This window comes from Metopolophium dirhodum, chromosome 6 (genome assembly GCF_019925205.1).
Source record: "Metopolophium dirhodum isolate CAU chromosome 6, ASM1992520v1, whole genome shotgun sequence".
NCBI lineage: Eukaryota > Metazoa > Arthropoda > Insecta > Hemiptera > Aphididae > Metopolophium > Metopolophium dirhodum.
In genome coordinates, this window is record NC_083565.1 from 4732300 (window position 1) to 4756967 (window position 24668).

Genomic DNA, 24668 nt, shown 5'->3' on the forward strand with positions numbered 1-24668 from the left:
GTTTATCGCACGAGCCTATCTCTTATATCTAAGACAGTCTCCTCACGCGTACAATATTATTGTATACCTGATTTCGTGTTTACGTTCGCATTTTTTCAAGTGTAAACGTTTTCATATTCGTATTTATTATATATCGTAGTCGCCGCCGTAAAAGTAAATTCGTATTGATGGGGGTGAATTGCGTGTGGGTGTCTTTTTTTTGTTTCCTGTAGAGCCGCGATTGAACGCTGTGTGTGGTGCTCGTTTTTGCGCTTCCTCTCTTTCGCGTCTGAATCTCTGAAAATCCATTTCCCCCCAGTCATATGGCCCACACCGTTGCGCACGACTTTTCGTTTGAATCATCTGAAAGCGGCCTTAATGTCTTATCGTGTTCTGTGTAATACCGCTGACGTAAATATAAAAGAAAAGTTTTTAAAAATCGATGGGGAGCAAAATGTATTTAGAATAAGTACTTGTATAGAAACGCCCATAAAAAATCTCATGTCTTTATGTAAACTAAACAAAATCAAAACAATTATTTAAAAAATCATATTCTACTAGGAAGTGGTCTATTCGATGAATTCAAAGATTCCACTGTACCCAGTGGCGCCAAAGTATATATTTACCTATGACAATTGTCATAGGTGATTTTAGTAGGTAGGGAGTCACCTTCTATAGTTATTCTATGAACATTTGCTTAATAGATAACATAAAAACTATACTTGGTGTATGGTAAGGTAATTATAAGAAATAGGTGGATGTCAACATTTTATGTGGAGGTGTCTAATGTCATAGGTAAAATTTTGGACTTCGGCGCCATTGACTGTACCTACAATAATTATTTGATCTAAATACCCTATATTTTACATATAAATTAAATTAAAATAATATGTTTGATAACCTAAACTACTTTTAGTTTCTATAGTGTAGTGAACCTGATTATCATAATATATAATATATTTTATTTTTTGTCAAAGTTTTTTTGACTGTATTTCGGAATGACTACTATGAAAAAATACGTAAAAATGTTTACGTATTTTCAGTGAATAAAGAACTATTATTATTATTATATTTTCTTTTTATAAGTACTTTACCTATTAAAGGAAATCCTCAGTAGTGATTTTGGCTTTACATATTGTATATATTTTTTTATTTTTTTACGTAAGTTAAACATTAGTCTTTATCTGGATGGCCAATAAATTATGATTATTAATATTTAAAAATGGAATTCAATTGGTGAGAGTTTCGTCTTATCTTTTTTATAGTTGTATCGAAAAAACTGAGATCGATCTTATGAAAAACGGGTTTGTCGTAATTGGTGGAGCAGTTTTACCTTACGCGCGTTACACTAAAACGCGAGAAAATCAAAAAATTTTACTTCTCCAAACCCATGTTTGAATTTGTATCAGATTAAGATACATGGGTTCGCCACTTGCACACTATAAAATTAAATCGCAGACGTCATATTATGCACAACAACATACACGTCATCGTAGTTGTAAAACGAATACATTCCTTGGTTCATAACTTGGAATGGTGTCTCTCTACTCGATCGCAACCAACACAATAATATTATAATACTATGTTATACATTCGTATATTATGTTTAAATACCAGTGAACCGCTCGCGTTTGCTTAGTGGAGCAGCAGCGGCAGCGGCGTGTGCATGGAAAAAAAAACATTCGCTGCAGCCGCCGTCGGTGGTGGCCTATGCAAACATAGCAAAAACGACGAACTGACAACCAGTTTTTCCCCGTTATGTTTTATGTTTTATTATTATGTTTTTTCCTATTCCGATTGTGAAATCTGTCGTAAGTCTGGCAACGCCGAGAGTGAATCGAATTCGCTAATTACATCGACGGCGGCGGCGGCATACACACTCCTCGCACATACCGGTCCTTGAGGTCCTCCCCCTCCCCCCTCTCACGACCCGTCGGACACAATAGACTCGGCGCCGCTCCGTGCGTCCGCCAGCCACCCTCCGTCGTCGTCCCGCGGGCGTAAAAACACAGGGAGCTTATAAACGCGATATAATTCAATTCAGCGGCGCGCGCGCGACCGGTCGTTCATTTATACTCTCTTGGGCCGTCGGCGACGATCGCGCGCGCGCGAGTCATCCGAATAGAAGTAATAGTAGTAGTAATACGGCGGCGGCGTAGGTGGTTTCTGTGGGATTCGGACCCGGGAGCGCGGTTACGTTCCCTCTACCGGCTAACACCGTGCACGCATGTGACACAATTACCATAATAATAATATTATTACATCAACGCGGGCGCGTTGCCGCGTAGTCGTTAATAACCGGGTTCGTCGATCGAACTCCTATAATATTATTATTGTCACTTTATTATGATTTCTAATTTTTTTTCCTTTCCATTAATCGATATCGTTTCGGCTGATTCGTTGAAAAAAAAACATCGCTGGTGGTCATGATGACATATGCACTCGAAATTAAAACATGAACATCTCAAGTGCCCTCTATATTTTTTATATTTGATAAACTCGTCGTCTTGACGTCTTCACATATTTTTACTTGGCCAATTCTTTTGTCGAGTTGTCGACGCGATGGAAATTAAACGATTTAGCACATGCGTACGGCATAACATTATATTGTAGATTTGTAGGCTTGTAGCCATCAAACATTGTTCCGATTTTACCGGGAAGATGATATGCAAACACGATTGTTGTTCCCATACTATATTGTAGTCGTGGAATTCAGCGGATCATTAATCAATCAATCAACCGTCGGTCGATCAATTACAAATTTCCATAGAACGACGTCGCGACTTCTGTGTTAATAAATTTTGTCGTGCCTTTTATTAGTTTTATTACCTACTCTTGAAATTTACTTAAATATTAGGTACACTCCCGGGGGCCACATCTCTCATGACGTGCCCGAATCTGTTAGGTTTCGTGTGTGCGGCGCCCGGTCCGCGCGCACGACCAAACGCCGCCGCGGTACGCGCGCCAGACATCAGACGTGCCCCGCAGTGTCCTGCTGATAAAAATAATCGTAGCATTACCGTTCGAGCCTGTGTAGTAGTCGTCAGCTGACTGCCCACTCAGCCGTACCAGCCGCGGCCGTGACGTCACGAATCCGGCGACGTTGCCAAACTGTGCGCCCCCGCGCCCCTTGCGCGTGCTTTTTCACGTACACACGCACACACTTCCTTCCTCCGTCGGTTTTATTTCATTTTTTTCTCGCTCGTTCTTTTCCTCTTTTCGTGCTCTGTTTTTATATATTATATATAATTTTTTATTTTTTCCCAATGTCTCGCGCTCACACACCAAAACACGCGCATAATTTGTACATATACAAACTGGCGCGCGCGTTCTCCTATTAGAACGTTATATTACTATTATATTATTCCTTACTTATACCTTTCGTGTTTCTCCGGTATTCTTATCATTATTATAATATAATACATTATATTATATTATATATGCATAGAGAGGAACGCGCCGACGTACACCACGTACGCTTCTCGGGCCGACATTACCGTTGGCGGAGGAGTCGCCATATTGGACTCTCGTCGAGGATTTTTGTTGTTTACGCGGCCGTTGCCCGTTGCACTAAATCACGACTATTATAATACACGGTATACACACCGGACGCCACGCCAGCTCGTGCGCGCGCGTATGTGCATTTCAATTTACCACTTCGCTAAAAACCGATGGGCGGCGCCATCTTAGTTTTGTTTTTCCCCCATTGCTGCCGCCGCCGATGCGATCGTGTAACCTCATTTGGCTATATCTTTTTCACGATACCACAGAAACACACGCATACAATATAGGTACAACGACTACAACTATAGGTCGTTATAGTGCACAGCAACTACAGTGCACAACGTTTACACGCACACAATGATATGTAACGATATTGTAATCTCCGTAAACTGTTCCCATACAAATACATTGCTATCAATATTATATTTTTGGCGTTATCAGTGCGATTTGTTTTCCGATTTTCCTTTACAGGCACGTACTTACATATTTTTAATCATTGTACGCATATTCGAAAGTCTCACAGAGACTAAAAATAGATTCTTATAATCTCAAACGTTCGTAAAATCACGTCATTGGGAGTGGATAGATCAGCTGTAATAATTTCCGTTTAACCGGACGGGTACGAAAGGGTTAGTTGTACTTGACGCTCCGACGGTTAGTGGCCAAAAATAGTTTTGAAATTACTATAGCGTCGTATTATTTGTAAATTATTCGTCTCGGATTGTTATATGAAAAAAATACGATCGTCGGATGGTTGGTTTGAAAATCTAAGTAAATATCATACGTCTACCGATACTGTAGTATATTTTCATGTCGAAGAAAAGTGTCGGCTTCGCGATATTCTCGTTCCGACGTGTCTGGACCACTTTTGTCACGTATCATTGTAGTATACATCTTATCGTCGACCGTTTTCACGATGAAACTGAAAGAAGACGTAAACGAACGGGAAATGTGATGGGGGTTGAAAAGATCGTTGTGTGCAGTTGGGTAACTTAGGTATGCGCGTTACACAATGGTGGTGGAACTGGACGTGTGCGGGCCGCGGTGTGTGATACGCACACGGTAGGTGGTTGAAAATTGTCGGTGAAAATTCGCAACAGGGTAGGAGCGCCAAAGGAGAGAGTGTGTGAGAGTGTCGGTGGGGAAGAGCCCGTGAGTGGTTACACTGGTGCGGTGGTTGCGCGGTGTGCGAAGGTCGCGCAGCATTGGGCATTGCGCGCAATCGAAAAAAGAGAGAGAAGAGGAGAGAAAAAAAATTATAGTAGTTGAATATTATTATTACCAAACACAGGAAAGGAATGCACACTACTACTACTACACAGCGGTATACTATAACACTGATGCAGTGTATGATATTATTATTGAATACACGCGTTTTATAGAGAGCGGGCCCCTGAGAGCAGAGCAGCTGCTCGTGTGCACACTGTCATATTATATATTATTATTATTTTATATTATATATATTATATTATCGTCGGGAGGATATAGAGTCATTATTCCCATTCCGAGTCCGGTCATCGGGTCGTGCGGGCCGCCGTCATCGTTTCACAAAACCGCCAGTCGGCAGTGCGTGCGCGTCCGTCCGTCGTCGTCGTCCGTCCGTTCGGTTCACTTCTCTTCTACGTCCGCGTGCGTCGTCTCCGTACCTATGGTTTCCAACAAGCGCCGCCCGCAGGCGCGATAACACCGACGACAACGATAATAATATTATTGTTGCTTTAATAATATTATTATTATCATATCCCGAAGCCCGGACAATAATTAAATACGCGCAACGCTTTTCTTCCCGTCCGAATTCGCACGCGCGCGCGCGCTCGCACCCGGTGCACACCGGAGGCGGCGCCCTCGTCTTGTGCCACGGAGGAGACGCGTATGCCCGACGTCGCGAGGAGTTTTTCTTATTATTTTTTTTTTAACGGCTGCCGTCGGCGAATTTCATTGTAAAATCAATATTATGTCGTGTGGAAACTCGGACGATGAGTTCCGCCAACGGCTGCTGTTGTAGTAGTAGTAACTAGTGTAACGGCAGCGATTGCACGGCGGTGGGGTGTACTTTTCTCGCCGTCCGACCCCCCTCCCCTCCTGCCGACACATCTTCCCCGTCACCGACCGCCACCGCCGACTCCACCTCCACCCTACTCCCCCCGGCCCATGGAAGAGGCGCAGAGTTCATATTGTTGCGTCGCCAGTGCATATGTCGTGTTACCTCGTGCCGCTGCCACCGCCGCCTTCGCCGTCGTCGTCAGCAGCAGCAGCGACCGGTGCGCATTTATCGATGATGATGTGTTCCCAAGGTTAGTTCGACACCTGTACAATTGTATGTGTTCCACAAGACCATGCAATTCAATAATATATGTTTGTATATAATATATATCATTAATACTGTATAATATTTATACTGTACCTATATAATATACTTCATGTAGACACGATGATAATACGATATATATTATGTAAACATCGTTATTATCGTGTGTCCTCAAAGAAGTCGTTTTTAAAAACTTTCGATATAATTTAATATAATATTGTAATAGTATCATTATATAAGCATCGCGTACAAACAATAATATTATGCTCTACGGTCGCGTCGTCTCTTCCGCATTCCGGCGGCACTCGCTTCTCGTCATCCGAGTCGAAAACGTCTCTATTTTCTTATAATATTATAAAACATCTCTTCATGGGAACATACTTTGTCGTCCTGATTATATTATTATTATTGTATACCGAAAACACACACATGTACGTACGCTTACATCGTACAAAGACAACCCCTATTCGGTCGGTTACGGCGAGAGGGTTGCTCCGCGTCCGCCGCCGTCGTAGTGGTGTTTGTTGCGTATACCATAGTTATAGTAGTCGTATTATTTTCGGACGACCGCCGATCGATAATGCCTCGACCTCTCGGTGGGTTTTTTAAATACGGTTCGCGTTTATTCTAAAATGTACGAGAAATTGCTCGACGGTCGTCGTCGTCGCCGCCGTACCACGCCCCCTCCACTGTATATTAGCCGACACCGCGCTACTACACTACCTTGTTCCGACCGTTTCCCTCCGCAAAATGTTCCTCCGCCGACTGTTCAATTAAATATAATTTTTTTTTTCTGCTGCTCACATAACGACACGGTATAATATAAATATAATATATTGAAGCGCACACACACATACACATGTGTTGGTTGGTTGTTGTACGGTAGTGTGGCGGCTCGGACGACGAAATCCGTAAATGGCGATATTGCTGCATCGTCGTCGAAAGACGCGTTTCGATTCCTCTACAATATTATTATACGGCAAGAAATCATATATATATATATTACATGCACGTCGTGTGGATTTTATTTTTTTTTTTATAATCGCATTCGCCTCTGGCAATGGATTCCTCCATAGGTCGTCGTCGTCGTGTTTGTGTGCGTGTACGTGGCAAGTTCGCGTAGCACATTCGTGGAACACTCGGCGGCTGCTGCCGCTGCCGCCGCCACTTGTGTCGTCTTTTGTACGCGAAGTGAGGGAGGGCGGGAGACCGCGTGCGTGTGTGTCTTGTGCAAGGAGCGCGAGAGCCGAGAGGAGATGTGCTCTGGATAAATACGTCGTGTAATAAATAAGCGGCCGAGAAGTGTAACCGGGCGCGCGCGAACAATGGCGGCCGAACACCGCACACAAACACACATACACGCACACAAACATACACACACACAAACATATACACACACACACACACACACACTTGCGCGCGCATACTTATTTATGTGTGTGTGTGTGTGTGTGCGTGTGCACCGATGACGGGAAAGACGGAGAGCGAGCGAGAGAGTGAGAGAGATGACCGGCCAAAGTTTCTGCCGCCGCATTCCGATGTGTTTTATTTTTGCGCTCGCGTCCCATACGACTATAACCCAAATCCGCGACTTTTCGTCGTGTACGCATGCACCGATAGACCGTTTCGTCGGCTTTTTCCGCCTTTGCGTCATTTCCGCGCTCGAGAGGCGGACGGTCGGCAGGTAGGTAGATGGGAGCTGTGGCGGTGCTCGACGTTTTGTGTCCGACGTTATTTTTACGAGGCTTTATTATTCTGTGCGCTTGAAAAGTGCTCATAATTAATAATATTATTACGACGAGACCACTGTCGCAGCGGGCACGAAACGAATCCGATCATACACTATTTTATAATACTGTAGTATTACTTATAGGTACTAGTGTATGACGTCGATTCACTTTGTCGATAACGCTTTAAGTCTATTTGCAGTGACATATTATGTGCGCGCGCTTAAGAATCGCGCTTACGACTAATTCCGTTTAATAGATATTAAAAAAACAACAATCTGATTACTTAGACGGTTGGTCGCGCGAGACTTTTCGACTGTTTCTCACGTTTTTGCGTGCTAATTCTCGAAAACACGTTTCCACTGGTCCATGTGTGTGATGTAAAGCATTGGAAAATTATTGTTCGTCGTTTTATGGAATAATATAATATTATTACTGTGTGCATAGAATGTACGTTTCACACCGTCATCAAACCTCTAACCGTAGATCACGCGACGAGTTCACGGTTTTGATAATTTATAATCTGGTGAATAATTAATAAAATATGTCAAACAACGCGACACACGAAAAATTGTGCTTGCCGCATTTGAAACGACATTTGTACAGAATATTTAATTGATAAAAATGACACCGTGTAACGAGACCAAGGACTAATTTATATATGTGACCTAGAGAGGGCAGATTATAAAAGCTATTTTTTCTATCTATTTTATTGTTAAAATGTTTCAATTTTCTTACCGTGCGTCGTCGACGTGTCGCCGTAAGATTACAATATTCATAAACGTTAGGTAGTTTTTTCTTTTCGTATCTAACCGAACGTATCAATAATCATCCGACAAGTATTAAAGTATATTATAATCGTATTATAAGTGTTTTTAGTACTCGAGTCATATATTTTATTTAAATCGATATTAATTAGTTGTACCGTTGTGTTCTGCGTCGGTTAACTAGAAAAATAATCTTTAAACAACATAATATCATGTCAATAAGTAGATGATTAAATGAATGGCTCTATTAGCGCAGAATGTTTGAGAACGTAGTTGACGTACAAATGTACAATCAAAAGAATACAAAATGGAAACAAAAATTATGTTTTTGTGCGGGTACTAAATTTGTAGTAGTGTGAACCGTGGTCCGTGGTAGTAGTATACAGTTGCGCCGAACAGCAGAGATACCGTCGTCGTTCGCGTTTTCGACTTGGATCGGTGAATGATCATAATATTGCCGTGTGCAAATCGTTTCTAACCATTATTTTATTACCGACATGATCGAATTTACAAGTACTGTGAAAATAGAAAAAAAACGGTATTCGATCGTCCGACTATAATATAATAATAATAATAGTAATAATATAGAGTTTCGTTGACCCCAAAGTGTTCTACCGAGTCGAACAACGAGTGAACATATTTTCTTGGCCGACAATAATAATTGCGTTTAAAAAACACGACGGAATAAAATAATTTACTCTCCCGCGTAGCCGCGTACCATATAACATAACATTATAGAGAACGTATAACAGAAAACAGAACGATCGTCGACGTTGTGTTTGAACGATTCACCGCCGCCTACGTCGTCGACGACGTAGTGTCGTAGACGGTAAAATGTCGGTAATTCGGTAACGTGACGCCGTGAGAAAACCGGGCGGGACCCTATTTTAAATCCCCAAAACAACCCGACAAATGTAATAATATTATATCCGTCTAAAAACAAAAATAACGATTTTAAAAAACCGCCGCCGTCGCCGCCACTTGTGCGCTCGCCAGATTGATGCAATTGATCCGATTTTCAAATCTTACAAAAACCGGCGTTACGCTCTTACGCAACTCCCTGCCCAAGCATCATTCATTTTGTTTAACTGTCCGCTCCAGGGGTTGTTAAAATTTAATATTATATCATAAAATTTAATAACTGTACAACTTTATCACATAAATACTTGAAATATTTTAAATTTGTAGGTAGGTACATTTGGAGAACTACAATTTACAACAGAATGTTTTTAGAAAAAACGATTCCCCACTGTTCTTGTTTCTTGAGTCTCAAAAATATAGTTTATAGGACGGCACTGAATAGGTTGGTTCGATGTATAAGTTCCGTCGAAATTAGAATTTTTTTTCAAGCTACAATACTATTATTATTACTATAATATCGTGTTTACGATTGTGTAAAATACAATACAAACTGCACTGCGGACGTTAAGTACGAATCTCACACGTAGCGTCTGTCGGCCGGTGGGAGTCTTATTTGTGTGTATTAATAAAAATACCACGTAGGTACATACAATAATAATGTATATATATATATTATGACAATACGAATATTTTCGTTTGTCATTGAGTATTATGCACGCCGCCGCTGCCGGGCGACTGTTATTTAATTGCGTTTCGAAATTTGCGCAGCAGTTGCGTGTGCGATATTATTATTTTTTCATTTCCACGTCAACGGGAACACCATTTTTTTTTCATTCTCGTTTAAAAATGCCAACCGGTCGTCGTCGTCGTGCTCCACGAACGTTTTCTCAAAATCATTATAATTAAACGCATTTGTCATTATCAAGCTGTATCATATTATTATTTTTATTTAAATATTTCCGTCGACGTCGTCGTGTTTTATCGATTCGTATTTGACGGCGATGGCGAAACGCAAATAATATATTCATATTGTATGAAAGTAGTAGTATTATGAAATTATGATTTGCACTAGCACTGCCGATACGGTGCGCGGTGACGGCGGTGCTGAGCGTAAACGGTATGCCGGTATTAAGTATAATAATATTATATCGTAAAACGCCATTATTATACTATCACACACTCATCCTAAAACATATGCCGGAATCTAGAGATGTATTTTAAGTCTGTTGTCTGCATCGCAATTTTTTTTGGAAAATTTTACATTTTACTCTTGCACGGTGTCCTGGGTGGCGTGTATTCGAAATCTTTACCATTTATTTATTTCACATAAAAAGCACATTATTTTGTGTGTCTACACCGCTCGGTCGGCGTGCGGCGGCGGCTGTGTAGTTTGCGATCTGGCCGGTTCCGCGTTCTTACGCCATTTCGGTTTCAACTGTTGCGAAAAGCTTTTGTTGTGACGTTTCGCGGATGTTTTCAAAAGCTCGTTTTCTCGAGGGCTGACGCTGATCACGGTCGAATTAACGTCACATTTGTTTGCGCGCGCGCGTATCGCATAAAAATAACACGATAAAGGTTTTTTGAACGACCTCTTTCAGTATATTATAGAAGAATGACGGCGGTGTGCTTACGCTCGGGAGTCGAGTGTTTTTATTTTTTTTTTTGTTCTCTTCCACCCGACTCGATGGTATTATTATATACCTCGCGTCAACAGTATGCGTTTGCAGTCTGTAATAATAATAATATCGTGCAAAGTGGTCGTGAAGAGGAGACCACGATGCTCGACTACACGAGGACCCTGCGATGGTGGTCGGAAGGGACGCGTCTTTTTGACGGGGGGTGAGAATCTCGGCGGCGGGGTCTTCGAAGACCGTCAAATCGGCTGTGACCGGGTACTACCGGGTAACGGGTAACGTCGGCGGGAGGGTAGCGGCAGCAGCGATGGGTTTTGTTTGCACTGTTACTGCCTTGACTGCCGAGACGGCGGAGCGCGCGGGGTAGGGCTCCGCTGGAGTTTTCAAACGTCTGTGTGCCTGCTCCGGTGTGTTACTTATGCATGGCCGCCCGACAACGACACAGTGGCTTTTACGTGTACACACGCACACGCACGGTCGCGCTTATGTACAATATGTATAAAACGGAGTTTGCTAGAATAGCTAGAGAATCGATCGTTTTCTCTTGGCACCCACCCGCCGCCCGGCCAGTCGCCACCGTCGCCATCGCCGACCCACCCGCCCGCCGGCCTAACTCGGTACACACACACAACACACGCGTACGCCGCTGCTACTCGGCATATACCTCGTGTCACGAATCAGTCCATCTCCCTCCGACGGCGGGCGGTGGCGGGGTCCTGCCCTTTTCCGTAGACGCGCCGTGAAACGGACACGATCCGGCAACGCAGCTCGACGGATGACCTCCCCTCCTCGCGCACAAACACCCTCTTCCACTCCGGGTCCTTCTTCTGCGGCCCGATCCGTGTGAATTCTAAATACTCCCGTACGCCACACATATACTCAATAATAATAATAATATGTATAACATCGTGTGTTGTGGCTCATGTGTGCGTGTATCAGTCCGGGTGTGTATAATCCGTCTGCATGTCCGTATGCGCCAGAGTGAGAGGGAGAGAGCGCGCTCGGTGCTATTATATTGTTGTGTATTATTATTATTATACACATCGTGTATTATAAAATACGAATATCGGTGCACACAGTGCGCACGCAATAACAATATAAAAAGCAAAACGAAATGAAGAAAAAAACAACACAACATTAAGCTTTGTACGTTTCTCCTCCGTCCAACTGCTGCTACCACCGCGGCCGTCGTCGTCGTCGTCGTCGATGTCTTGGTACGCGCTCGCATATATGTGTGTGTATGTGTGTGTGGTATGTGTGTGAGAGTCCGCCGCCGCCCTCTCGACCGTACGCAAACCGGCAACGTCGCGCGCTATATCGGCGGCGGTCGAACACAATGTCGGGATGAAAATGTCCATAATTACGTGTACACGGCCACCGCGTGCATACACAAACCAAGCACACACACACGTCATTCTCTCGTCGTCCGCATACGTATTATATAATATAGATAATAACAATACGAATAATAATTATTCCTCGGTGCTACCATCTCCACTTTCTCCCGCTCCACTACCATCAACCCTACGACGACGTGGGGTTGTCGGTTTTCTATACACACAAATAAAATAACCGTCTCGATGAGGAGGGACAAGGACCGAAATAAGACGACGCGACATCGGCGTGTGCGCGAGACGAGAGTGAAGAATAATAATTCTCTTACCCCTCGACTAACCGCTGTGGCGTACCGAACCCTATGGTGCGGTGGGTCGCTCCGATGCGGGTTTCCACTTTACGCCGTCTCCTGACGAGCTGGTGTGTGTGGCGCGCTCACGTAATGATACCGGGTGAGTTTGGGCCTGGGAGGCTCTGATTAGGTTGGCCCAAGTGCGATAACCCGATAAGAATAGAATTTCCCCCGCGCCCGCCGGCGCTTATTTTTGGTTTGCAAGCCTGTGTGTGTATTTGGGGACGACCGCCAGTGGTGGTGGTGGTAGTGGTAAAGTACCGCAATTTTGTTGTGTACGTTTTGTTGTTTGCATGGCGGAAATGTCGAGAAAATTTGGGGTACGGATGATGATGATAATAATTTTAATATCACGTTGCTGCTGCTGCTGCTACCGCCACCAATGTGTAGTGTGAAAACAAAATACACCGATTGGTTAAAATTAACTTGCCGTTGACCTTCGGCATTTGCCGCGCGACCTGTTTAAAAATAGGCTATTTCGACTTAACGGGCGGCCGGACGGAATATGAATTTCGATCGCCGGCAACGGATTGTCTATCAATCTCGCAGCTATCACCACGTAGAAACGAGATTTCCCTGAACAATATCTCGAGTCGCGTATAATATTAATAATTATAGTGCCTGACAACGGCCGAGTGGGGTCATGTGTTTATGTATATTTTAGTTTAATAGGTCCACATTTTTTCGTTTTTCTTTCGCGTAGAATAAATAAAAATCGTATTAATATAACATTTTGTTCGATTGAAATCCGCGATTTGGGAGATTCTCTCTGTATGTAGTTTAATCGAAATCCGATCGTCGACCGGGCAGGCGGGCGAGATCAGCCAAGATAGACTGGCGGGCGATTAATTAGGCCGCCGCCGCCACGCGCAGCTCGGAAACCAAGTAAAATTTAATAACCGGAGACAAAACATAATAATATACGCCACCGCGCGCCATCATATAATATTATGTTATTGTGCCTACACGTTTTCAGTTGATTTGTCGACAGTTTCTCTGACCAAGGTTTTGTGTTTCGTATAGGTGCTAGCGTCAAAATGGAGCATCACTTCCAAGCTGCGCTGGATCCACGTAAACAGGAATTACTGGAAGCCAGGTTCATCGGCGCACGAGTAAGTCAACTCAAATAAAAAACACAAAAACCATAATATTACACGTCGTCTGCACACGGTATCGTAATAATAATAATTAATAATGTTAAGCATAAAATAATTTTTATAATCGTTGTGTGGTGTCTTATAATAAATAAGTAATAACACCGTCAGTGATTATTTGTTTGTGTTATATTAGTAGTGAGCTCTGAGCTGACGCTCCCCCCACCCACCCCTACACCATCTAACAGTACCAGTTTTGCGCGTGTGCGTGGTGTCTTAGGAAATGGAAATATTGTAATACATAGTATTATCGTTAAATTTCAGTGCACGACGATGCGGACGGAAAAAATAAAACTTACCTCGGAGAAACTGTGTACACATAGACGAGTGGAATAAAATTCGGGTCGGGAGGAAAAGAATAATTTTGTATAGAATACATTAGATCACCAGGTACGGAAAATGGTGTTCTAAAATATGAAAATAATTGTGAATAATAAAGCAATAGTAATATATTATAATCGTCGGGCGACGAATTATTATTATTTAGGTACCTACGCCGCGCAATCGAAATAGAGTTACGGCCGCCGCCCGTGTAAATGGCAACAGTCGCGTGTTCCGTTTGCTTGCTCGATAACGCTGTCAAAACTTGGCTCGGAAACGACGAAAAAAAATTATATATATATATATAATATGCGTTTATATTATTATGCGCCGGTACGTGATTTGCTCACTCGATATTTAAAATATTATCGATCGATTTGTATTTATTAGCATATATACGAAGCAGCTCGAACATACGCACCGCGACCACGGCCGACGTGTCTTTTTCTTTCTTTCTCTTTAATCGGTCGATTCGTGTTACGTCGTTATTCGGCCAATAATAATATCCATAAAATTGTCGTCACATTGACGTTATCACCCAGCCAGCGCCGCTCGTAGTCGTTTATTACAATATAAAATTATAGTTATCATCGAAACTCGAAAGTCGGCGTCGTCGTTGCTGCCAATACCATTTATATACATGCACGCAGTTGAACGTCTGTTTTTTTTTAATTCTAAAACGCGCAAAAACCGTTTCGATATCTCAACAGTCTCCGTGGATTCTTTCCGACGTTTGATCGGACGTAGGCGTTAAAACAACGACTCAACTATTGTATAAAGATACTCGTATTCAAAATCGTAGTCGATTATCGTACAAAATTTATATTTATTTTTCTTCAAGTCTGCGTGTTTTTTCCATTACATAGTTAATCGTCTCGGAACAGGAAACGATCGATTATTACCAGTATTATTTGATTGCGTTTCAAGGTGACCCTCCGCGACATGTGACGGTTTTTTTTTTTTTTTGCTTTTGTGCGTTTTGCCAGTGTCATATAAGATCGTCTTCGAAAACCGCTGCTAAATCACTACGACAACCATGATAGTGCCGGTGTTCTACAATAATTCTGTTCGTCATTCCAGTCCGTAAGTCGCCCGAGTCTTCTATTTCTATTTATAAATCCCCTGTCGACGACAATCGGTACACGCACACACTGCGATCGTTTACTGCTCTCCGATCTCCGAGCATAATATTTTAATATCACCATTATATAGGTATACGCGGTACGCGTCTTTCTGTACGTTAATGGTTATTTTTAACGGTATCGTTGTTTACGGAGGGGGTAACTACGAATCGACCGCGTGTCGAGGAAGTTTCGAACGAGTTCGTCATCGTCACCATCATAATATTATCATGTATAGAACATTAGAACGATTAAATGAAAATACATAATGTTTAATATAACAATGTAGAAGTTTCGACAAGGCTAATAAATTATATTCATTTAAGTTATGATTATTCACGATATTTTAATATTGTACAAGCTTGCGGTTTCCTCATTTACGTGTTGCTTGTTCTAGAATATAATACTCTTCAGATTGTTTTTAACGTTACCATTAATACTCATTAATGTAATAATGTTTATAAATAATATGTTTTATTGTTAATTTAATCTAATATTTTCGGTTTTAAAATTTATAAAGTTCATAGGTATTCTAAATATCGGAACGTGTTTTTATTATCCACTATCTTGAAAAATCTGAGCATGTTTTTTTTTTTTTAATATTTACATTCACAAGAATATATTCAACTTCAAAACTGTTAATATAATATTATATAATTGATTTTAGCGTTTTCATTTTCCTCCACAAAATTCTAGACATTTAAAAAAAATTCAAATATTAAAAAGCACCGATCTCATCACATTGCTCTGCCAGTAATCTTTATTTTTAATAACTGTTTTATTAGACGTTGTTCTATTATGTACACATCATAATTTCATAATATTCTAGATAATTTATATTTTATTTTTTTTTAAACTAAAAAACTCCATTATATTTTTTTTACGTTCAGTGGGGTTGAAAAAAAAATATTGTTCCGGCTTTAATTACGACTATGACTAATAAACGATGATAATTAAGTTGATAATATGGCTTTATGTACTATGTAGCCTATATATTATATGAGTTAATATATTATATTTGAAAAACTTCAAAATGTAATCATCGTTATTAGATATTACCTACAGTATTTCCTGAAATTGAAAATAAACGTATTTTTCAACTTTCAAGAAAATTTGATCTATTACTAGATCATTAGTTCATAATTATTAATAATGTTCCTTATCTACAACGTTGACTATAATGAATATATTTTAATAATTCATGTTTTCAAAGAATGTATTATGAAATTTGAACCATCGTGGTGTTTGATTAACGCTAATGGTTAGGTTGGTTAATAATTTCTGTCGATAATTTATCAATAGTGATATATTATGTAAAAATGTGTTCATGTGTCGAAAATAATGTTTATTTAATCAAATTCTGAAATTGAATATTTATTTTTTTTCCAAAAGGCGCTCGATTACGAACGTGCTTACGCGCACGCGTCAAGTATCGTTTTAAACATTTTAACACAATCGTTCTCCCTTCTCCAAACGGAGAATATCTCTGGTTGTACTACAACAGCTGCGAGTATTATTATCAACGACATCGCCGCGGTGCCGATTTCCTAGTTAAAACGTTGAACGTTCACAACATCCATTCACACGGTGCAAGGAGGAGCTTCCTCGTATATCTAACCAATACAGTGTAGTTTCGTACGCTTAAAAAACGTAGTCATGTTTTTGTATGGAATAAAAATCAATTTGGGCAAACACTTATTTAGAATGATAGGTATTCGTTTTTTCGTCATACCCGTTTACGTGTACAAAACAAAAAAAGTCTTAACGTCTCATATTTAAAAAAGTTTGGTCATGTTAATGGTCAACTGTACATTATCTGCACACACTGTATAATGTATATAATATTTGCCTATATATTATACCTACCTGGTGTGCTTGGTATGTATAACGCGTATAACATGACGCGGAGGTGGGATAATTTCGAACGACACGACCCGTAATATAATTTTTTTACGGTACACATAATATCATAACGAGTATAATATAATAGTAATACAAACGCATTCGTATAATACTATTAGTCGATTTTTCTCTCTTCTCTCCCACCCACTCAAAACTCATACATACGTGCTGTGTAGTAAAAAACGCGTACGTGTATATGTGTGTGTATAAGTCGTTGGGAAAGGTATAGAGGGTCGTCATGCCGTGATAAGTGTGTGTGTGTGTGTGGGGGGGGGGGGGGGGGTAGACGACGAAAAAAAGAATATCGAGCTAGGTAACCCAAAATATAATATAATATTATGATATACACACATCGACGTGGAACGCCATATTTAATTTAGTTCTCTTTCTCGTGACGTCGTCGTCATCGTAGCTGTAATAATAATAATAATAATAATAATAACAAAAACTACTAATACATATATAATATATTATTATTGTAGTAATAAACAACTCCGTCCGCAGAGCTCTCTCCGGTAAACCGTCGCCGTCGCCGTTTACAAGTGAAAAATCACCGTGGCGCCGTGCGGCGGTGCGTACTGTAAACTCTCTCGGTGTGTGTGAACCGTATAATACTTTCGATGGTAAATACTATTATACACAAACTCTACACGTAGGTATATGACATATACACGACGTGCGTATAACGTGCGCGATCGCCGGGGCTGCACGGAGTAGTACGCGTGCGAACGCCGCGAGTTTGTGTATGTTGTTGTTGTTGTTGGTCGCCGGGAGTGTTTTTTTTAAAATCTCACTTACGCAATTTTTATCCGCCCACCCACACACCCACCCTTTGAGTCGTCGTCGTCGAGAGGTGAACGCCACAGCGGCGCGTGTCTCGGCTAGCAGTTGTCGGCGGCGCGGTCAACGGGCGACGACGACGACGACGACCGTATTCGAGTGTCCGGTAGTGCACACACGGTGCAGTGTCAGTGTGTATTATTCGCTCTAGTCGCACATCTCTCGCCGGGGGGTTGCGGCGGCCAAAGTGTTGTTTTTCGTCGGCAGGGTTCCCGCGGTGTTTCGTTTTCATCCTGTTTTCGACGACGACGTTTCGTTCGGTTGATGCTGCCTTTCGCGCGTGTATTATTGATCAACGTCGGTCGCGGAGCATTATAGGCGGCGGAGGAGTGTTACGAACGGTTGTGGTGTGCGCGGAAAGGGTGGACGACACCACCACCACTACCCCGCCCACCGTCATCGCACACACACCGCCACTACACCGCTCGTCTTCTATACGCGCTTTTAGTTATACATGACGTGTAACAGTAACAGCGTTAAGTGTAGTATTAGTAATAGAAGTAGTAGTGTGGCCGCTGCTGCACCGGAACCACCGCCGCCGAGGCATGTGTCGTTGTCGTCTGCCGCCATCATCGTTCAGTAACGGCTATCTTCATCATGGTCAAGTGTCGCGTCGTCGGGCCTACGTATTATCGGCAACAACAGCAACACCAGCAGCAGCAGTGCTCGTTTGATCGCGTCCGACTGCAGGTCGTCGTGGACAGTCCGCGGAAAAAGTCCCGGAAACGATGGGTAAAAACCGATACTCGACGACGGCGTTTCGATGGAAACGATGCACGTCACTTGTACACATAATATTTTGATACACGAGCACATTATATACATGATATAATATTTACACGTTACCCCGTCCCCGTGGTGTATACGCTGTGCGCGACGTCACGCGAGCGCTACGGCGTGTGCGTGCCGTAGTGCCGCGCGGGCGTGCGCGCCGGCCGGCCGACCGATGCTCAATGAGTACGGTAATTATCGTACGCCGTGGCACGGTAATATCGTGTGACGTAGTAACCCGGTGCGTCGGCGGGCAGGCGGGTGTGCGTGCGTGGAACGTCGGCGGCGCGCCATTCATGCTCACAGTCAGTCAGTCTGTGGGCTCGGAACGCGCGTGGCCATGTGATCGCCGGCTGGTTGTTCCTCTCAGCCGTCGCTGCCGCCTGGGCCCCGGTTGTTGACAGACATAACCTGCGCCACGGCCGATCAACCGGCGTGCCACGTAATCGCTACCGCCACCACGTATACCGAGCGATCGCCGCGTCGCCCACACAATCGTTTTGTTGTTTACACCATTTTTATTTCGCAATATTTCATTTTTATGAAATCGCAATTTTTATTTTCCTATGCCCTTATATTATGATTGGATTATTATGCCAACCTTGCCAATCCGAGACACAATGCGAATAATATATAATTTCAGAATTGCTTACTAAACTTTTAGCTACTTTGTGATTGTCTTACCCTTCTTTCACAAATATATTTTAAAGTTACACATTGTAATACTATTCACTAGATACACCCATATTTTTTTGCTAATGACGACTCCACCTTTAATTATCTTTATACTTTTCATCAACCAAAACTATTAAAATTATACTGGGAATTGTGTTATTATTATTTATTCTACTTGAGATGTCATTGTAAATTTATTTTAGCTCATAGGTATATACGTCGTAGCTTCCGCAGTTGTGTTTGTTTTACTAATTAATGAATATTGAATGAATTATCACAGTACCGTCTTTTGGTAACAAATCTCTATTAGTTAAAACGTTGTCGTTTTCGTACACTCTTGTCAGCATAATATTATAATGCCCACTGCAACGAACGGAACAAACGACTCCTTAATGAATTCCAATCGTTTGCGCGCACATACATTTCGTATTATTTTTCTTGAACAAAATTTGTTTTTATGAATTTTGGAATTTCTTCTGATCATTGTTTGAATTTAAAGACTTTCTACTGATGTATCCGTAACTAATTATAATACCATATACGGCGTTGTATATTATATCCTCAGGAATGTAAATTATGTTTCTATAATGGTTTGTTTTAAAGGTGCCAGGCGTGCATAAATTAAGTGCTTATACATTTTAAGCACTTCCCTACTATAAGTGATAATACAGACGCTGTTATTAAATATAATATGTTCACTTAATTTAGAATCTTGAGATCTTTCACACGACGAAATTATCTATAATCGATTTGTTTACTCATCAAAACAAATAGGCCCAACTTGGGATTTTTAAGTGACTTAATTTAAATGTTTAATGGAAAATGTATATGCACTAAGCTATTGACATGGGGTGTGCCTTTTAGGGATCGGTCACTTATCAGTTATCACCAAATATTGAACCAGGCCCTACTATAGCCTAATGGTCTAATGGCCTCCGACAACATATCATAGCCTCATTTAAATATATTTGTAAATAGTTTTGAATTTGATAATTAATCGTAATACATAGGTAGGTATTATAGTGTTTTCGACAGTTCTACCGATTAGTAGAAAAATATTTTATCACATATAAAACGCGCGCGCAGGTGTGTACCCGTGTGGATATTATTTTATATTTCAACGTACAGCGAAATAATGGACTTCAAAGTCCTCATAATACATACAAAAGTTACTACGATGAATAGTCATGAGGAGTTCTAACTATCAATTAAACCGTCCAACAATGCAAAACATTTTTAATACTATATTATTAATTATGCAACCGGGCCACAACCGTTGGCGGGATTGATAGCCACAAGGAAAAGTTAATTATTTCCCATTAGATTACAGGTTTTTAATTAAATAATTTTATATTTTAAAAGAACAATTTTGAGTGAAATCCCGCATGTAATGCGACGTGTTTCGATGGCTTCCAGTCTTGTATGCACAATAATACAATAATATATTATATAATAATAATATAATATTATAATATTGTCACGTCTGGCTCGTAGAAATGTTGGTCGGTATATGAGACAGGTTGACCAAATTAAACGGTGCCGGATTACACTGGTCGGTTACGATCACAATAATAATGTTAATACCTACTTACTGCTATTATATTATATATGCGTCGTACTTATATATATGCTATAAAATGCGTGTAGGTAGGTAGGCACATATTATATTATTGTACTCCGAGCCGCGTGTACAAGAGATGCGTTTAAATATTACTATACTTATGCTACAATAATATATATTGTGTGCATAGTAACGAAAACCCGTCGAACCGGTTTCTGATTATAATACTGTAATAGTTTACATGTTCTGTGTTATTATTATTATTGTATATTTCGTGCTAATTGGACGGGTAGTTATGGCCACTATAATATTTATTTACGCCGGTTTTAGTCGGGTCCGATCGATCTACAGAAGATTTTCCCGATATGCGGAATAATAATAATAATAATAATAGGACTTAGGTGGTAATCATGCGCGTGATATTCGTTCTCGGGCGGATTTTTTTATCCTCGGCGGAATGTATGAGAGGTAAAACAACTATCCGTCGGACGACGTCCGATTTGTATAATATTATAGTAAGTTGTCGCCGACGTACGAAATCGATCGGAGGTTATGTCTATTATATTAATATTATGTTGACTTCTAATGGCCGCGAGCGTGTGCGTCCATGTCCGTTTTATGTGTGTGTGGGGGGGGGGGGGGGGTTAGGGTCAAGGTTTCTCCGACGGGTTCTCAAAAAGCAAATCATAATTTTATGTAATAATATTATTATGATCCGACTTTATTTTTCCGTGTTTTTTCGCTACGTGTGGCGCTGGCCACCATATTATTGGTTACCGTAAAACAGAATGTCTTGGAACGTTTTGTGAACTGCTGGCTGTTGATGCGCTTGCGTGTGGTGTTTTGCACCCCTCGCACCGACCGACGAACCGACGATACAAGACAAGACAATTGAATTGAACCGAACGTCGTCGCTGCGGACACTCGGCGCACCATGTAAGGGGCTGCCCGGAGAGTGGGCCGGTGACGACGACGACGAGCCGAGCCGAGCCGACGATTTATACATGTATATAACAATATATTATATATAATAAATATATGGACATGAAAGGAAATCGTCCGATACACATACACACAATAATATTATTACATTATGTTCTAGCAATGGAATCCGGTATATAAGTTTGCTCGTATCCCGGGCAAGAGTCAACGCACTAGAAAATATTTTATCTCTCTCCGCCTCGCTTATTATAATAAATAATATGGTAACCCGCGGTATACACGTGTAGGCACCTATATAATATTATTGTACATCGCACACGATAGGTTCGTATTTATTGTTTTCAGTTTTCAACCGAGTGACCAGTCTGAAGGTACGGTCGGTTTGTTATATATTATACGAGTTTTAATAACCGTTTCGACAATTAATTTCGTTTACATTTTTATGCGTATTATTGGCACGCACGACGACTTTCGAAACTTTGGTTTCTACATTCGTAGCTGCTTACTCTGCGGGTCCATTTATTTATATACAGGTATCTGGTATATACGTGTATTTGCGATGTTCTCATAATTAATGTACGCGCACTAATTTCCTAAAGTCTAGTGTAAGGTCATTCGATCGAAAACCTGTTCGATGATAACGATAAGCTACTCCTCATCTATTTTGAGTTGATAACAGGTAAACTGTTATCGACTGTTATCGATGTGTAGGTACTAATTAAAGGTATATTGTAGGTCTATATTAAATTGGAACTGATGTAATAAATGTATTTTGTTCAATCCGAGAATCACCTTCTCGAGTTTAACTTGAAATTATTGTAATACCGTTTATCTTTGGTTTTACAAGTGGCTAACTTGTGCATTTTTTTATATATTTATTTAACAAATCGATAGACGTATATATTCAAACTATTTGTGATTGTTACACGATTATAATTGTTGATATATCGATTTTCGTTTTTAGAATAGTAACAATTATTAAAATCGATCCATATTCCAGAATTCGATCACATATGTGAATATAATATTATTTAATAAATATAAACACTGACCTAACCTAATATTTTCTAAGGTTACTAAAGTCAGTTAATTTTGTAAAACTGGTATTCACCTTGATGAATAATGCGACTTACATACTGATATGTATATAATTTTTCTATATAAACTTTTAAACTTGAATAATTGGACTAAACATTAGTTTTAAGCTAACTTAGAAGTGATTTCCTAAAAATCTTAATTGAGTATCGAACATTTTAAAAAGACGAAACTTCTAATTTAAATAATATCGTAAATTGTTATGTACGATATTTGCAGTACTACCTATAGGTTATTATTTATAACGATTTATGTTAGATAACAGTGTATAAGTGACTATCAATTTCTTAATATCTTATATAAAAGTGCTCAATTTTAAAATAAAAAATTGTTCGTGTTTCTGAGATAATTTATGAGTTTAGTCTTAAGAGTATGTATGATGTAAAATGTGTTACCTATTGAATTATTACATTTTAAAGTTGTTGGTTTTATAATGTCTTAAAATTATGTACCTACTGATATGATTAAACGCTGAAAACTTTTTTTATCTTTAAACGTACAAAAAACTATTTCCAATTATTACTCATTGTGATGGAATCCTATATTCGATGAATTGATCAGTAATGTATACTAAATTACTATCAATCGAAAACGGCAGTAAGAAAATATCGTGTATGTGCGTTTAAAAAAATTGTTCAGTGATGTATATATTGTGTACTGTACTACTGTGTAGTGTGCCCACTACGGACATTTCGCACTAGGGACTTAATCAGCTGGCAAGACACGTTTTGTGCACGGTTTTAGTTTAAGGATTTTGCACAACGAAGTCGTTTGTTAGTCGAAAAATAGCTAAAAGGTCAATCGTTGTGCTGATTCGAATGTTTTATAAACAATCAACCACATAGTAGGCCTCATCCTAATGTATAGGTGGAGGGGAAAGGCACAAGGCCAATTGGTTTGATAGAATATCAGTATTATGCGTTATTTTCTTTTATGCTGTTTCGTATAATATCATGTAAATAACATTTACTCGATCGCTAATTTCCCACGTACAGCATATTATAATATTTGTTTGCGTTTCGCGTCGAATAATTGGACGCAATGGCGGCGTCAGCTGTTGTCGTGACTGAGGTATGAATTTTCTAAAAAAAAACACAACGCGGCCAGTACAATAAAATCGTTTCATTTTATGAAATATTTAAAAAACAAAAAACGATGACGATTAAAGCCGTCGGCTTATGTGTGTGCGTGTGAGGCGGAGCGTTTCAAAATACCACCGCACAAGCGTATTAAATATTGATATACCACAGGACGACACGATGATAATATTATTTTATTAGTGGCGATGCGTTCTCGTGTCAACCGACATTTGAGTCGCTCTGTATGCGCACGCCGGCGTCGGTGGCCGGTTTTGTTTTGCCGATGGTTATCTGAGCGCGCGCCGTGTGTTAAAGTGCCTGCGAGAACCCTGTAAAAAAAAACAATACACACACACACCGTTTAGCGGCGTAGTAATAGTAATAGTAGTAGTAGTAGTAGTAGTAGTAGTAGTAGTAGTAGTAGTAGTAGTATAGTAGTAGTATACTACACTTACACTACACCGTAGTCGAGTGCACTGTCGTTCTCGTTTTGATGGCGCTGTTGTTCCGTATCGGCGGCGGCAGCGACCAGACGACGACCGGGTTTCAACGTGCGCGCACCACCGCCGGCCGTCACCCGCCGATGATGTGGTGCGTATTTACGGTGTGTTTTCGGGGTGGTGGGAGGGTGGGCACCTCTTACCGCTGCCGCTCGCTTATGCGTTATTGTTGGCTAATCAAAACCGGCACCGCCATCTACCGCCGCCGCGACACCTCTCTTCGAAGCGCCGCGTTACCAT

The 24668-nt window shown here is 40.8% G+C and overlaps 1 protein-coding gene across 6 annotated transcripts in view; it reads left to right on the top strand.

The window, feature by feature from the left end:
* The window catches only part of LOC132947850 (serine/threonine-protein kinase tousled-like 2), a 41390-nt gene that overhangs the window by 6827 nt on the left and 9895 nt on the right, over positions 1-24668 (top strand). For 2 of the 6 annotated variants that reach the window (XM_061018084.1, XM_061018083.1), the window contains exon 3: positions 13491-13579. The exons of 1 other annotated variant lie outside the window; for it this stretch is intronic. In XM_061018084.1, the coding sequence (XP_060874067.1) occupies positions 13491-13579 (89 nt within the window). Of the gene's footprint in view, positions 1-3778; positions 5778-13490; positions 13580-17686; positions 18538-24668 lie in introns of those variants that run through there. 3 more of the 6 variants (XM_061018086.1, XM_061018081.1, XM_061018082.1) reach the window with 3 other exon arrangements.